The sequence below is a fragment of the Myxine glutinosa genome, chromosome 9 (assembly GCF_964187855.1).
Source record: "Myxine glutinosa chromosome 9, kmMyxGlut1.1, whole genome shotgun sequence".
NCBI classification, from domain to species: Eukaryota; Metazoa; Chordata; class Myxini; order Myxiniformes; family Myxinidae; genus Myxine; species Myxine glutinosa.
Window position 1 is genome coordinate 138,548,253 of NC_136269.1, and position 15,253 is coordinate 138,563,505.

The 15,253-nt window shown below is 49.0% G+C and overlaps 1 protein-coding gene across 3 annotated transcripts in view; it reads right to left on the reverse strand.

The window, feature by feature from the left end:
* The window catches only part of LOC137415439 (interleukin-20 receptor subunit alpha-like), an 82,089-nt gene that overhangs the window by 7,871 nt on the left and 58,965 nt on the right, over positions 1-15,253 (reverse strand). For all 3 annotated transcript variants that reach the window (XM_068101018.2, XM_068101019.2, XM_078784997.1), the window contains exon 4: positions 5,943-6,073. In XM_068101018.2, coding sequence (XP_067957119.1) covers positions 5,943-6,073 — 131 coding nt within the window. The remainder of the gene's footprint in view (positions 1-5,942; positions 6,074-15,253) is intronic.

A 15,253-nucleotide genomic window follows, 5' to 3' on the forward strand; every position in this document is an offset into this window, starting at 1 on the left:
GGCTCGTGAAAGAGCGAACATTAATCACACAGAAAGACAAACCGACACATAAAACATATAACATAGGGAGTGGTAGACAAGATGGGGAGAGAGGGGGAAGGACACAAACACAACATTTGAGAGCAGGGACCGAGAGACATGGAGACATCGAGAGATCTGAGAGAGGGCGAGGGCTTTGGGGGGGGGGGGGGCGTGGGAAGGGGGCGGTGGGAGAGGTATAAAACATATGGACACTGCCAGGACTTCCAGGAAAGAAGTTGGAATTTCAAACAAGGTGGATCTGGGGTGAATTAGCGGGGGTAGAAAAGATCAAGGTTTTGGATGGGGGAAGATAAGAGATGGTGGTGAACAGCTGTTTTAAAGACCTGGAGGGAGGAGTGGGATTGAAGGGAGTGAGGGAGTTTGTTCCAGAGGCGGGAGAAGAGAGGAATGAAAGAGTGAAGGTGAGCAGAGAGCCGAGATTTCGGCAGTTTAACCATCAGAGGGTTGCTGGCAGATCTTGTGCGACCTGTAGGAATATTTGGGGGACAGAGCACAGAGAGAGCTGGGGGTGCAAGGCCGGAGAGGAGTCGGTAGAAGACAGAAAGACCACCTACCTGCCTGCGGTGAGTGAGTGAAAGGCCCTCAGAGATAGCTTCATCGCGGGAGATTCCAATAATTCTGAAAGCTTTGGTTTCAACAGCGTGAAGCCGAGCTAGGTGTGAGGCAGGAGCACCGGCCCATAGGGGAGAACAGTATTTCATTGAGCTGCGGATGAAAGCCTTGTATGTGGTGAGGAGCTCAGGTGTGCCGAGGAAGGACTTCGCACGACGGAGGATGCCCAGTCGGCGACTGGCTTTGGAGGCCAGCTTGGAAATGTGGTTTTCCCAAGAAAGATCATGGCAGATAGTGAGACCCAAAATCTTGAGCGACAGAACTTCTTGGAGAGGATTGTTGAGAAAGTAGATGGGAGGGTTGTCCAGTCGATCTTTTCGGAGAGACATAGTAAGAGTGTGAGATTTGTCAGGATTGAAAGACATGTTCCACTTGTTTGACCAGTCTGTGATTTTGTCCAGGTCTTCAGAGAGTGAGGAGGCAGCAGACTGCCGATCTGAGGGAAGAGGAATGGAGCGGCAGAGAGTGGAGTCATCAGCAAAGAGATAGAGAGGATTTTCGAGAGAGTCAGAGAGATCATTGATGAAGACCAGAAAAAGCACGGGGCCCAGAACACTGCCTTGGGGAACTCCAGCCTGAACAGGAAGAGGAGATGAGAGAAACCCATTCAGGGCCACACGTTGACGACGACTAGAGAGGAAGTCCGCCAGCCATGCGTGGAGATTTCCATGGATACCAAAGGAGGAGAGTTTGGTGAGCAGAGCGGGGTGCCAGACCGTGTCGAAGGCACGTGATATGTCGAGGGAGACAGCTCTAATTTCCTGTTTGGCATTGAGGACCTCCATCCATTGTTGAGACAGCAGAAGCAGCATGTCCAGAGTAGAGTGACCTGGTCTGAAACCAAATTGATGATCAGAGATCAAGCCATTGGAGAAGAGGAAAGATTTCATATCCGAAGCAATGATGGATTCCATGACTTTGCTGATAATTGGGAGAAGGCTGATTGGTCTGTAGTTGCTAGGATCTGTTTTTGCACCTTTTTTGTGCAAAGCGGTGATGTTGGCTGATTTCCAAGCAGATGGCAGTTGACCTTGAGCAAAAGAGAGGGTGAAGAGAACAGAGAGAGGGTGAGATAGAGCAGCAGAGCAGGATTTTAGGACCCGTGGGCTGATGCCGTCGGGTCCAGTTGCAGAATCAGAGTCGAGGGTTGACAGAAACTTTTCCACCTTGTCAGGAGGAAAGGACACGGAGTCCAGGAGCAGCAGGGTACGACTGGGTATGGTGGGTACGAGAGGGATGGGTTTGGGACACAAGATTTAGAGGCAAACACAGAGTTGAGGCATTCAGCTTTTTCACGTGCGGAGTCAGCTGTGTAGCCGTTTGAGGTAAGGGAGGGGATGGAGGGGGAACAAACACCAGAAACGGATTTGACCAGACGCCACCAGGATTTGGAAGAGGGAGACAGATAAGAGAGTTCGGTCTTGAGAACGGAGAGATATTGTTTCCTGGCTCTCCTGAGGGTGGACACACACTTGTTTCGGGCTTTGTGAAAGGAAATGAGATTTCCTTCCGTTGGATTTGCTTTCCAGGAGACGAAGGCAAGTTGTTTCTGGGCAACAGCCTCACCACAAGATTCCGTGTACCATGGACGGGAGGAAGGGTATGACAACTGAAGACGAGATGGGATAAATCTGTGCATGAGAGAGAGCAATTTACTTTGGAAGAATTCCCAGGATGAGTTGATGTCAGAGGTGGTAGAGATGGGAGACCAGTCCAGATGATTGATGGCTGCTTGAAGACCGTGCCAGTTGGCCTGAGTGAAATGCCAGACTCGTCGACGCTGAGCAGGCTCCCTGAGGATGGTCAGAGAGATGTCCACTTTAACAAGGACATGATCAGATGATCCGATCGGAGCAGAAGAAGAGCAGCAGACATTTTCAGGGAAGTTAGTCATAACCAAGTCCAGAAGAGAAGATGTTCCGTTGACTGAGATCCGGGTCGGGAAATTGACAGATTGTGTCAGTCCCAGTGAGTCGCAGAAGTCCTTTGCTGAGGAGCCATGGCTGGTGAGAGAGGTACCCACACCCAGCCAACTGGCATGATGACAGTTGAAATCACCACATATGAGGAAGAGAGAGTTGGGATGAGTAGATAGAAGTTGGTCCATATCATCAGACAGCGAGATGTAGATGGAGTCATCACTGTTTGGTGGACGGTACAACACACATATGAACAAGAGGTGGGAGCGAAGGGGAAGCCGTAGCCAGAGGTATTCCTGGGGGTGAGGTGGAGAGAGTGCAGTGCAGGGCGAGTGAGGAAGAGAGTTTTTGATAAAGATAGCAACCCCGCCTCCAGGACGAGGCTCAGGTCTATCATACCGGAGGAGGGAGTAGCCCGGGAGAGATACTATGGAATCAGAGACATCATAAAGGAGGAAAGTTTCTGTTAAGCAGATCACGTCTGGTTTGACAGAAGCAACCTGTATGGAGAGATCAGTTAAGTTTGAACGAAGGCCCCGGATGTTTGAGGTCCATACCGTTAATGAAGAGGAAGGGGGAGCATCAGATACAGAACAGGGGGGAGGAGGGGTAGGGTAAGATGTGGAAGAGGTGGAAGAGGTAGGGAGAGCTGTTGAAGGTGTGTCAGAGATTTCAGAATAGCTCGGAGAAAGGGAAGGATGGGGCGGACAAAAGGTTTGATGGTGATTGGGTGAGCCACAATGAGGTGTTATTTGAGGAGGGGGAAGAGCGAGGCAGAAGGTTGGGGGAGATGGAGGTGAGAGTTTGAAGGGGGAAGAAGCGGGGAGGACGCTTTGAGGAGGGGGAGTGAGAGGGGGGAAATTGAGAAGCAATGAGGGTGGGGAGATTTGAAGGGGAGGGGTGAGGGGGAGTTTGGGAGGGAAGGGACAAGGGGAGGGATTTGAAAGGGATGGGATATGGGGGAGATTTGGAGGGGAGGGGTTTGGCAGGAGTCTAGGAGGGGAGGGGCGAGGGGGCGTCTTGGCGGGGAGGGGTGAGGGGGTAGTTTAGGAGGGAGGGGGCAAGGGGGGAGATTTGAAAGGGATGGGTGATGGGGAAGATTTGGAGGGGAGGGGTGATGGGGAAGATTTGGAGGGGAGGGGTTATGGGGAAGATTTGGAGGGGAGGGGTGAGATTGGATTTTTGAAAGTGTACGATTTATGGGAAACGAACATTTATTGCAAAATGAGTTTCTTGTGACCTTCGAGTTAAAAATACGTTTAAGGACGCTGGATGGAGGATGGAGTGCAGGAGAGTTTAGGGAATGTAGAAAAAAGGCACTATAGGAGATGGATATTTTTTTTGGGATGAATTGATTTGGTGAGCAAGTCGAAAGCAGCCTTTTAAAGAAGAAGAAGAAAAAGGTGTTATAAAATATGACGGAATACATAACTTGAGGGGAAAGTGTAAACATTGAAGGTTAATGAGTGAAAACTATCTGGGGAAATGGGGGAGAAACACGTGGTCGAAGAACGAACGAATGAGAACAGAGAAGGAAATGTTTTTTGGTTTTTTTTTTTTTTTTTTTTTTTTTTTTTTTTTTTGAGTTGAGATTTACACAAGGAAGTAGGCTATGGGTGAAAAGACTGGGAATACAGAGAACGAAAGTTATTGGATCACAAACGACGGACCGCTGAGAAAAACAAAGCCTCAAGGTTGTACAGTGCACACTGTACAAGGCCTCAAGACACGACACGAATTAACACGATTTTCAATACAGGTATGAAAGATTTGCACCGAAAAATCTTCGTCGGGACACAATATACGTACAACACCATAAATAAATACAGTTTTAACGAAAATACAAATGGGAACAATCACTTAACTTCGATTTCAAATCGTTCGCGACGCGGCAAAGGCCTTGCTCGCGACACGGCAAACAGACGATCAATTTATGAAAGATAAACACCGAGAAACAACCAAAGTTGTACACAATAACTTCACACACCGAAAGATAAATACAGTTTCGACAAAATACAATTGTGAACAGACTTAATTTCGAAAAACGTGGAGACCGTGTGGAGCTTCGAAAATCCCTGCCGCCGTCTCCAAGATCTCGCGAGATCTCTCAATGAACCAAACAAGTGACACACAACAACAACAAAACAAACACCATGTTGGGGTGCTTCGTGTAATAACCATACATTACTGCCGTAAATAACTATGGTACCACTCACGGCACACGAGAACCTAATCCCTTCAACAACGATATTACACCCGAGGCTGCAGCCTCTTCCCTCTTTTCAGACCTTGACAAAATCACAAACTGGTCAAATACTTGAAATATGTCTTTCATCCTGACAAATCCTACACTCTTAACTCTCACTCTCCAAAAGGACCATCTGATAAACCCTCCTATCTATTTTCTTAACAATCCTCTTGAGAAAGTTGTCATTCAAACTTCTGGGTCTCAATATCAGTCACATGCTCTTTCTTGGGCAAACCACATTTCAAAGTTGGCCTCCAAAGCCAACCACCGACTCGACATCCTCTGTCGTGCAATGTCCTTTTGTGGCACACCTGAACTCCTATCCACCGACAAGGCCTTCTGGCTCCCCTGCATCACATCTTGCTCAGCTTCACACCATGGAAACCAAGTCCTTCAAGAACATTGAAATCTCCGCGCTGAAGCTGGATCTATGGGTCTATTTCTTCGCCATCGCAGAACACTCGGTGGTTTGTCTGTTTAGTTCTTCCATCCCCTTTCTGGCCTTGCACCCTCTGCTCTTTCCTCTGCTCTTCCCCCCATCCACTCAGGTTTCTGTACAGCGCATGAAGTCCACCATCAACCCCCTTCTGGTGACTTCCTAAATCCAGGATCACTGCTCACCTCCACTCATTTGTTCCTCTTTTTTTCCCATCTGTGGAATCAACTTCCACATCCTCTTCAATCTCATCCTTCCCTCCAAGTCTTCAAGACATCTGTTCGCCACCATCTCAGATTATCCCCAATCTAAAACCATGCTATTGTCTATGCTTGTTAACCATTCCCTCCCCCCCCCATCCCTCCTAATCCCAGTTTTCCCTCTTTGGAGATTCCTTCTGTGTCCATCTTGTCCACCCCAATTTTGCTTCCTGTTTTTATCTGTTACGTCCTGATCCGTTAAGTGTACTAGCTCTTCCATGAGCCTCGATTATGTATTAAAAATAAATTGTTGCTCCCAGCTTGCCGGCTCAATGACAGAAGATGCCATTTGCATTTTTGCCCCTCCACCCCTACTACGCTTCGAATCCCGTGCGGGCACACTGCGGTGAACAACTTGCCAGTTCAAACAATTTTCAATTTACGTAACAGTTTGGTATTCGCGAATGCAGCGAGCACTGTGGTACCGTGCAATAGTAGAGGAAGTATGTAGTTTTGGTCACGAGTTCTTTTCGCAGCCACTGGGCCTCTCCATCCAGCCACACGAGCAATACTGCTCCCTTCATCTCCATCCGCACTCTTGGGGCCGACAGTTTTGCTGTGGAAAAGGTCAGACATAAGAATCTGGCATTGGTTAAGGCACAGTTGGTTTTGGCTTTTTAATGACATTTAAAAACGGTTTTATGTCTGTGTAATGACAAACTCTAGAAGGTCAATGCTTAAAGGATATTTTAATGAATGAAGCCTGAGATGGGAGGGATTAATAATGTGAGGTAAAAAATATTTTAAAATTTGGGGCAAGTATGACAATGCCGTCTCTCTTTAAGTGGAGGTCGATGGTAATGCCCTATGATACGGGTAGCAGGGTAGCTGTTTTTCAGCTACCTCAGGGAGTGACGTCACTGCCCTATGCAAGTCCAGGGCTCAGCTGGCTCCGGCTGACGGTTTTTTTTTGTTTTTGTTTTTTGTATACTGAATCGAGGCTCGTGAAAGAGCTAACATTTACTTCACAAACAAATCAACCAGACAAACAAAATATATAAAAAGAGGGAGCGGAAGACAAGATGGGGAGAGAAGGGGAAGCACACAAACACAACATTTGAGAGCATGGAGATGTGTGGAAGGGAGAGGGCTTGGGGGGAGGAGGCATGGGAAGGGGGGGGGGGCTTCCAGGAAAACACATGGACAATGCTAGGGCTTCCAGGAAAGAAGTCGGAATTTCAAAAAAGTGGGTCTGGGGTGAATTAACGGTAGAAAAGATCAAGGTTTTGGATGGGGGAAGATAAGAGATAGGGGTGAACAGCTGTTTTAAAGACCTGGAGGGTGGAGTGGGATTGAAGAGAGTGAGGGAGTTTGTTCCAGAGGTGGGAGAAAAGAAGTGTGAAGGTGAGCACAAAGTCTTGATTTTGGCAGTTTAACCATAAGTAGGTTGCAGGCAGATCTTGTGCGACCTGTAGGAATATTTGCGGGACAGAGCCCAGAGAGAGCTGGGGGGGCAAGGCCAGAGAGGAGTCGGTCAACTGGTCACAGAGTCAGTACCTGGTTTGGGCCCCTTGTCCAGGGTAACGGATCCCCACTGCCTTGTGGGGGGAATCCTCGTTAGGCTAAGGCTATGAGAAGGACACTCAGATATCAAACCTCACATGCAGGTCAGCTTGGGCAGCGCTACATCATGGATAAACATGCCCATGAAAGTCTGTGGTGGCACCAATTCAGGCATCTCTGCGTAGGATCTGTAGACAGCTGAGTCCACTTTGGACATCAATGATGTTTGTTTGGCCAAATTTGGTTTTGTTTGGCCAAACAGGAAATTAGAGCTGTCTCCCTCGACATATCACGTGCCTTCGACACGGTCTGGCACCCCGCTCTGCTCACCAAACTCTCCTCCTTTGGTATCCATGGAAATCTCCACGCATGGCTGGTGGACTTCCTCTCTAGTCGTCGTCAACGTGTGGCCCTGAATGGGTTTCTCTCATCTCCTCTTCCTGTTCAGGCTGGAGTTCCCCAAGGCAGTGTTCTGGGCCCCGTGCTTTTTCTGGTCTTCATCAATGATCTCTCTGACTCTCTCGAAAATCCTCTCTATCTCTTTGCTGATGACTCCACTCTCTGCCGCTCCATTCCTCTTCCCTCAGATCGGCAGTCTGCTGCCTCCTCACTCTCTGAAGACCTGGACAAAATCACAGACTGGTCAAACAAGTGGAACATGTCTTTCAATCCTGACAAATCTCACACTCTTACTATGTCTCTCCGAAAAGATCGACTGGACAACCCTCCCATCTACTTTCTCAACAATCCTCTCCAAGAAGTTCTGTCGCTCAAGATTTTGGGTCTCACTATCTGCCATGATCTTTCTTGGGAAAACCACATTTCCAAGCTGGCCTCCAAAGCCAGTCGCCGACTGGGCATCCTCCGTCGTGCGAAGTCCTTCCTCGGCACACCTGAGCTCCTCACCACATACAAGGCTTTCATCCGCAGCTCAATGGAATACTGTTCTCCCCTATGGGCCGGTGCTCCTGCCTCACACCTAGCTCGGCTTCACGCTGTTGAAACCAAAGCTTTCAGAATTATTGGAATCTCCCGCGATGAAGCTATCTCTGAGGGCCTTTCACTCACTCACCGCAGGCAGGTAGGTGGTCTTTCTGTCTTCTACCGACTCCTCTCCGGCCTTGCACCCCCAGCTCTCTCTGTGCTCTGTCCCCCAAATATTCCTACAGGTCGCACAAGATCTGCCAGCAACCCTCTGATGGTTAAACTGCCGAAATCTCGGCTCTCTGCTCACCTTCACTCTTTCATTCCTCTTTTCTCCCGCCTCTGGAACAAACTCCCTCACTCCCTTCAATCCCACTCCTCCCTCCAGGTCTTTAAAACAGCTGTTCACCACCATCTCTTATCTTCCCCCATCCAAAACCTTGATCTTTTCTACCCCCGCTAATTCACCCCAGATCCACCTTGTTTGAAATTCCAACTTCTTTCCTGGAAGTCCTGGCAGTGTCCATATGTTTTATACCTCTCCCACCGCCCCCTTCCCACGCCCCCCCCCCCCCCAAAGCCCTCGCCCTCTCTCAGATCTCTCGATGTCTCCATGTCTCTCGGTCCCTGCTCTCAAATGTTGTGTTTGTGTCCTTCCCCCTCTCTCCCCATCTTGTCTACCGCTCCCTATGTTATATGTTTTTTGTGTCGGTTTGTCTTTCTGTGTGATTAATGTTCGCTCTTTCACGAGCCTCGACCTTGTATACAAAAAAAAAAAAAAAAAAAAAAAAAAAAAAAAATGGCAGCCATCATCACACCGACAACCTGACCAGTGACCAGTCTGCTGCATCTATGTGCATCAGACTTCACGTTGCATTTACTGCACCTGCAGCCAACGATGCTCATGGAAATAGCGAGTGGAAGAGGGATAGCACACACCTCCTATCACTTTAATTGCTTCTCTGTGCAGGGTTTTCCCTTCATTGGCACCAGATCACTTGCTCACCTGCTCACCACCCATTTTTACCTGAGTCCTGCAGCGAGGGAGGAGTGACATCGGGGATTGGCAGAGGATGCTGTTGGGAGTCCCTACTCACGAGTCCACCTGTATGGTGGTCCGAGTGTGATGGTCATTTCTTCACTGACCAGGAGCAACAGTGACATTCGTATCCTGCTTGGGCATCAGAGCGGCCCTCTTCAGGGGTAGCACTGCTCTCTCCACAAGGAGAAGGGGATATAAAAAGTCCCCCAAAGAAAGCTTGTTCCTGTTACGGATTCCGGATTTATGTGAATTACTATTCAGGTCATTTCTTATTAATGTTTATTCTATTAAAGGTTGTTGTGGTTAAATGGTTAGAAGCGCTCCTGATAACAGGAGACCAGAAACGGGATGGTGAACCGGAAGAAGAAAAAGACAAGGTCGAGAGAGAAGCAGCCATCTTGATCCTCGACCAGCTCCGACGCGAGCCGAGTCGATCTTTATCTGCTTTGGAACGCTGCGTTTGAAAAGCCCGTCTGGCGAGAGGAGTTACCTGCGCGGGGTGATTGCCTGTTACGTGTCAGGTTGCCGTGGGTTCCTGGAAGGAACCAAGCGTCCGGCACTGTTCGCCTCGACGCCTCCGAGGGCGTGTATGGGTCGCACCTTGGGCCTCGCGCGCTTTGCGAGCCGTTCACAGCCCAGAGGCCGCGATCACGGGCTCCGACCTCGGTGGCTTGCCGAGGAGGTGTGCGCTGCAGCAGCTGTTCCCGGTACGTGACGTGCACGTTTGGAGCACGTCAACCAGGGGTCCGTTCAACCGCCCGTGCGCGGAGAAGTCGACCTTCACCTTGGTCTGGAGGGGCCCAGAGACATTGTGAGGGACAGTGACTATTGAGGGTGTCGTGGGTGGGGAAAGGGGGGAAATATATGAGATGGCCATCTTAGTCATATTGTTGATTGATTGTTGATTGTTGTTGATTGATTGGGAATATATTATTGATGAATCCGGATCCTTGGTGTGGGGTTTCTTATTGATGGGAATTCATATTGATTGCGTTACGAAAGCGTATAAATCATATATCTTTCTGGTGGGGTTCCTCTCACGGTCCGGGGGTCACCGAGACCAGGTAGTCACCGGGAGGACCACGTAACAGTTCCACTTCGGCTTACCTGCCTACCATGCCAGGTTGGTCATCCATTTCTGCGGTCGAGAAATAATAAATAAATAAAAATTAACAAGAAGTCTAACAAATGTAACGCCAAGAAGCTAAATTCTGGTGCCTGGAATGTGCGCATGCTGCAAGACAACAGAAAACAACGGCAAGACGACAAAAAAAAAAAAAAAGGGGGGGGGACCACGGTGCCCGAAAAAGGCCAACCCCTGCTCTGCGGGGAAAAATGGCCTCTAAAGGTGGTTCTTCTTCTGCAAGACAATGGCAGCTGCCTCAAACATCTAACAGCCATTATTGGCTGCGAATTGGCAAGATGTGAGATAGACATTGCAGCACTCAGTGAGACTCGTCGACCTGGTACACTACATGACCAAAAGTATGCGGACACCACTTCTAATTAGTGGATTGGGCTGTTTCAGCCACACCCATTGCTGACAGGTATATATATAATCAAGCATCTCGCGAGATCTTGGAGACGGCGGCAGGGATTTTCGAAGCTCCACACGGTCTCCACGTTTTTCGAAGTTAAGTCTGTTCACAATTGTATTTTGTCGAAACTGTATTTATCTTTCGGTGTGTGAAGTTATTGTGTGCAACTTTGGTTGTTTCTCGGTGTTTATCTTTCATAAATTGATCGTCTGTTTGCCGTGTCGCGAGCAAGGCCTTGTACAGTGTGCACTGTACAACCTTGAGGCTTTGTTTTTCTCTCAGTGGTCCGTCGTTTGTGATCCAATAACTTTCGTTCTCTGTATTCCCAGTCTTTTCACCCATAGCCTACTTCCTTGTGTAAATCTCAACTCAAAAAAAAAAAAAAAAAACATTTCCTTCTCTGTTCTCATTCGTTTATTCATTCTTATTCGTTTGTTCGTTCTTCGACCACGTGTTTCTCCCCCATTTCCCCAGATAGTTTTCACTCATTAACCTTCAATGTTTACACTTTCCCCTCAAGTTATGTATTCCGTCATATTTTATAACACCTTTTTCTTCTTCTTCTTTAAAAGGCTGCTTTCGACTTGCTCACCAAATCAATTCATCCCCAAAAAAATATCCATCTCCTATAGTGCCTTTGTTCTACATTCCCTAAACTCTCCTGCACTCCATCCTCCATCCAGCGTCCTTAAACGTATTTTTAACTCGAAGGTCACAAGAAACTCATTTTGCAATAAATGTTCGTTTCCCATAAATCGTACACTTTCAAAAATCCAATCTCACCCCTCCCCTCCAAATCTTCCCCATAACCCCTCCCCTCCAAATCTTCCCCATCACCCCTCCCCTCCAAATCTTCCCCATCACCCATCCCTTTCAAATCTCCCCCCTTGCCCCCTCCCTCCTAAACTACCCCCTCACCCCTCCCCGCCAAGACGCCCCCTCGCCCCTCCCCTCCTAGACTCCTGCCTCACCCCTCCCCTCCAAATCTCCCCCATATCCCATCCCTTTCAAATCCCTCCCCTTGTCCCTTCCCTCCCAAACTTCCCCCTCACCCCTCCCCTTCAAATCTCCCCACCCTCATTGCTTCTCAATTTCCCCCCGCTCACTCCCCCTCCTCAAAGCGTCCTCCCCGCTTCTTCCCCCTTCAAACTCTCACCTCCATCTCCCCCAACCTTCTGCCTCGCTCTTCCCCCTCCTCAAATAACACCTCATTGTGGCTCACCCAATCACCATCAAACCTTTTGTCCGCCCCATCCTTCCCTTTCTCCGAGCTATTCTGAAATCTCTGACACACCTTCAACAGCTCTCCCTACCTCTTCCACCTCTTCCACATCTTACCCTACCCCTCCTCCCCCCTGTTCTGTATCTGATGCTCCCCCTTCCTCTTCATTAACGGTATGGACCTCAAACATCCGGGGCCTTCGTTCAAACTTAACCGATCTCTCCATACAGGTTGCTTCTGTCAAACCAGACGTGATCTGCTTAACAGAAACTTTCCTCCTTTATGATGTCTCTGATTCCATAGTATCTCTCCCGGGCTACTCCCTCCTCCGGTATGATAGACCTGAGCCTCGTCCTGGAGGCGGGGTTGCTATCTTTATCAAAAACTCTCTTCCTCACTCGCCCTGCACTGCACTCTCTCCACCTCACCCCCAGGAATACCTCTGGCTACGGCTTCCCCTTCGCTCCCACCTCTTGTTCATATGTGTGTTGTACCGTCCACCAAACAGTGATGACTCCATCTACATCTCGCTGTCTGATGATATGGACCAACTTCTATCTACTCATCCCAACTCTCTCTTCCTCATATGTGGTGATTTCAACTGTCATCATGCCAGTTGGCTGGGTGTGGGTACCTCTCTCACCAGCCATGGCTCCTCAGCAAAGGACTTCTGCGACTCACTGGGACTGACACAATCTGTCAATTTCCCGACCCGGATCTCAGTCAACGGAACATCTTCTCTTCTGGACTTGGTTATGACTAACTTCCCTGAAAATGTCTGCTGCTCTTCTTCTGCTCCGATCGGAACATCTGATCATGTCCTTGTTAAAGTGGACATCTCTCTGACCATCCTCAGGGAGCCTGCTCAGCGTCGACGAGTCTGGCATTTCACTCAGGCCAACTGGCACGGTCTTCAAGCAGCCATCAATCATCTGGACTGGTCTCCCATCTCTACCACCTCTGACATCAACTCATCCTGGGAATTCTTCCAAAGTAAATTGCTCTCTCTCATGCACAGATTTATCCCATCTCGTCTTCAGTTGTCATACCCTTCCTCCCGTCCATGGTACACGGAATCTTGTGGTGAGGCTGTTGCCCAGAAACAACTTGCCTTCGTCTCCTGGAAAGCAAATCCAACGGAAGGAAATCTCATTTCCTTTCACAAAGCCCGAAACAAGTGTGTGTCCACCCTCAGGAGAGCCAGGAAACAATATCTCTCCGTTCTCAAGACCGAACTCTCTTATCTGTCTCCCTCTTCCAAATCCTGGTGGCGTCTGGTCGAATCCGTTTCTGGTGTTTGTTCCCCCTCCATCCCCTCCCTTACCTCAAACGGCTACACAGCTGACTCCGCACGTGAAAAAGCTGAATGCCTCAACTCTGTGTTTGCCTCTAAATCTTGTGTCCCAAACCCATCCCTCTCTGTACCCACCATACCCAGTCGTACCCTGCTGCTCCTGGACTCCGTGTCCTTTCCTCCTGACAAGGTGGAAAAGTTTCTGTCAACCCTCGACTCTGATTCTGCAACTGGACCCGACGGCATCAGCCCACGGGTCCTAAAATCCTGCTCTGCTGCTCTATCTCACCCTCTCTCTGTTCTCTTCACCCTCTCTTTTGCTCAAGGTCAACTGCCATCTGCTTGGAAATCAGCCAACATCACCGCTTTGCACAAAAAAGGTGCAAAAACAGATCCTAGCAACTACAGACCAATCAGCCTTCTCCCAATTATCAGCAAAGTCATGGAATCCATCATTGCTTCTGATATGAAATCTTTCCTCTTCTCCAATGGCTTGATCTCTGATCATCAATTTGGTTTCAGACCAGGTCACTCTACTCTGGACATGCTGCTTCTGCTGTCTCAACAATGGATGGAGGTCCTCAATGCCAAACAGGAAATTAGAGCTGTCTCCCTCGACATATCACGTGCCTTCGACACGGTCTGGCACCCCGCTCTGCTCACCAAACTCTCCTCCTTTGGTATCCATGGAAATCTCCACGCATGGCTGGCGGACTTCCTCTCTAGTCGTCGTCAACGTGTGGCCCTGAATGGGTTTCTCTCATCTCCTCTTCCTGTTCAGGCTGGAGTTCCCCAAGGCAGTGTTCTGGGCCCCGTGCTTTTTCTGGTCTTCATCAATGATCTCTCTGACTCTCTCGAAAATCCTCTCTATCTCTTTGCTGATGACTCCACTCTCTGCCGCTCCATTCCTCTTCCCTCAGATCGGCAGTCTGCTGCCTCCTCACTCTCTGAAGACCTGGACAAAATCACAGACTGGTCAAACAAGTGGAACATGTCTTTCAATCCTGACAAATCTCACACTCTTACTATGTCTCTCCGAAAAGATCGACTGGACAACCCTCCCATCTACTTTCTCAACAATCCTCTCCAAGAAGTTCTGTCGCTCAAGATTTTGGGTCTCACTATCTGCCATGATCTTTCTTGGGAAAACCACATTTCCAAGCTGGCCTCCAAAGCCAGTCGCCGACTGGGCATCCTCCGTCGTGCGAAGTCCTTCCTCGGCACACCTGAGCTCCTCACCACATACAAGGCTTTCATCCGCAGCTCAATGGAATACTGTTCTCCCCTATGGGCCGGTGCTCCTGCCTCACACCTAGCTCGGCTTCACGCTGTTGAAACCAAAGCTTTCAGAATTATTGGAATCTCCCGCGATGAAGCTATCTCTGAGGGCCTTTCACTCACTCACCGCAGGCAGGTAGGTGGTCTTTCTGTCTTCTACCGACTCCTCTCCGGCCTTGCACCCCCAGCTCTCTCTGTGCTCTGTCCCCCAAATATTCCTACAGGTCGCACAAGATCTGCCAGCAACCCTCTGATGGTTAAACTGCCGAAATCTCGGCTCTCCGCTCACCTTCACTCTTTCATTCCTCTTTTCTCCCGCCTCTGGAACAAACTCCCTCACTCCCTTCAATCCCACTCCTCCCTCCAGGTCTTTAAAACAGCTGTTCACCACCATCTCTTATCTTCCCCCATCCAAAACCTTGATCTTTTCTACCCCCGCTAATTCACCCCAGATCCACCTTGTTTGAAATTCCAACTTCTTTCCTGGAAGTCCTGGCAGTGTCCATATGTTTTATACCTCTCCCACTGCCCCCTTCCCACGCCCCCCCCCCCCCCCCCCCAAAGCCCTCGCCCTCTCTCAGATCTCTCGATGTCTCCATGTCTCTCGGTCCCTGCTCTCAAATGTTGTGTTTGTGTCCTTCCCCCTCTCTCCCCATCTTGTCTACCGCTCCCTATGTTATATGTTTTATGTGTCGGTTTGTCTTTCTGTGTGATTAATGTTCGCTCTTTCACGAGCCTCGATATTGTATACAAAAAAAAAAAAAAAAAAAAAAAAAAAAAAAAACCACACAGCCATGCAATCTCCATAGACAAACATTGGCAGTAGAATGGGCCGTGCTGAAGAGCTCAGTGACTCAATGTGGCACCGTCATAGGATGCACGTTTCCAACAAGTCAGTTCGTCAAATTTCTGCCCTGTTAGAGGTGCGCCGGTCA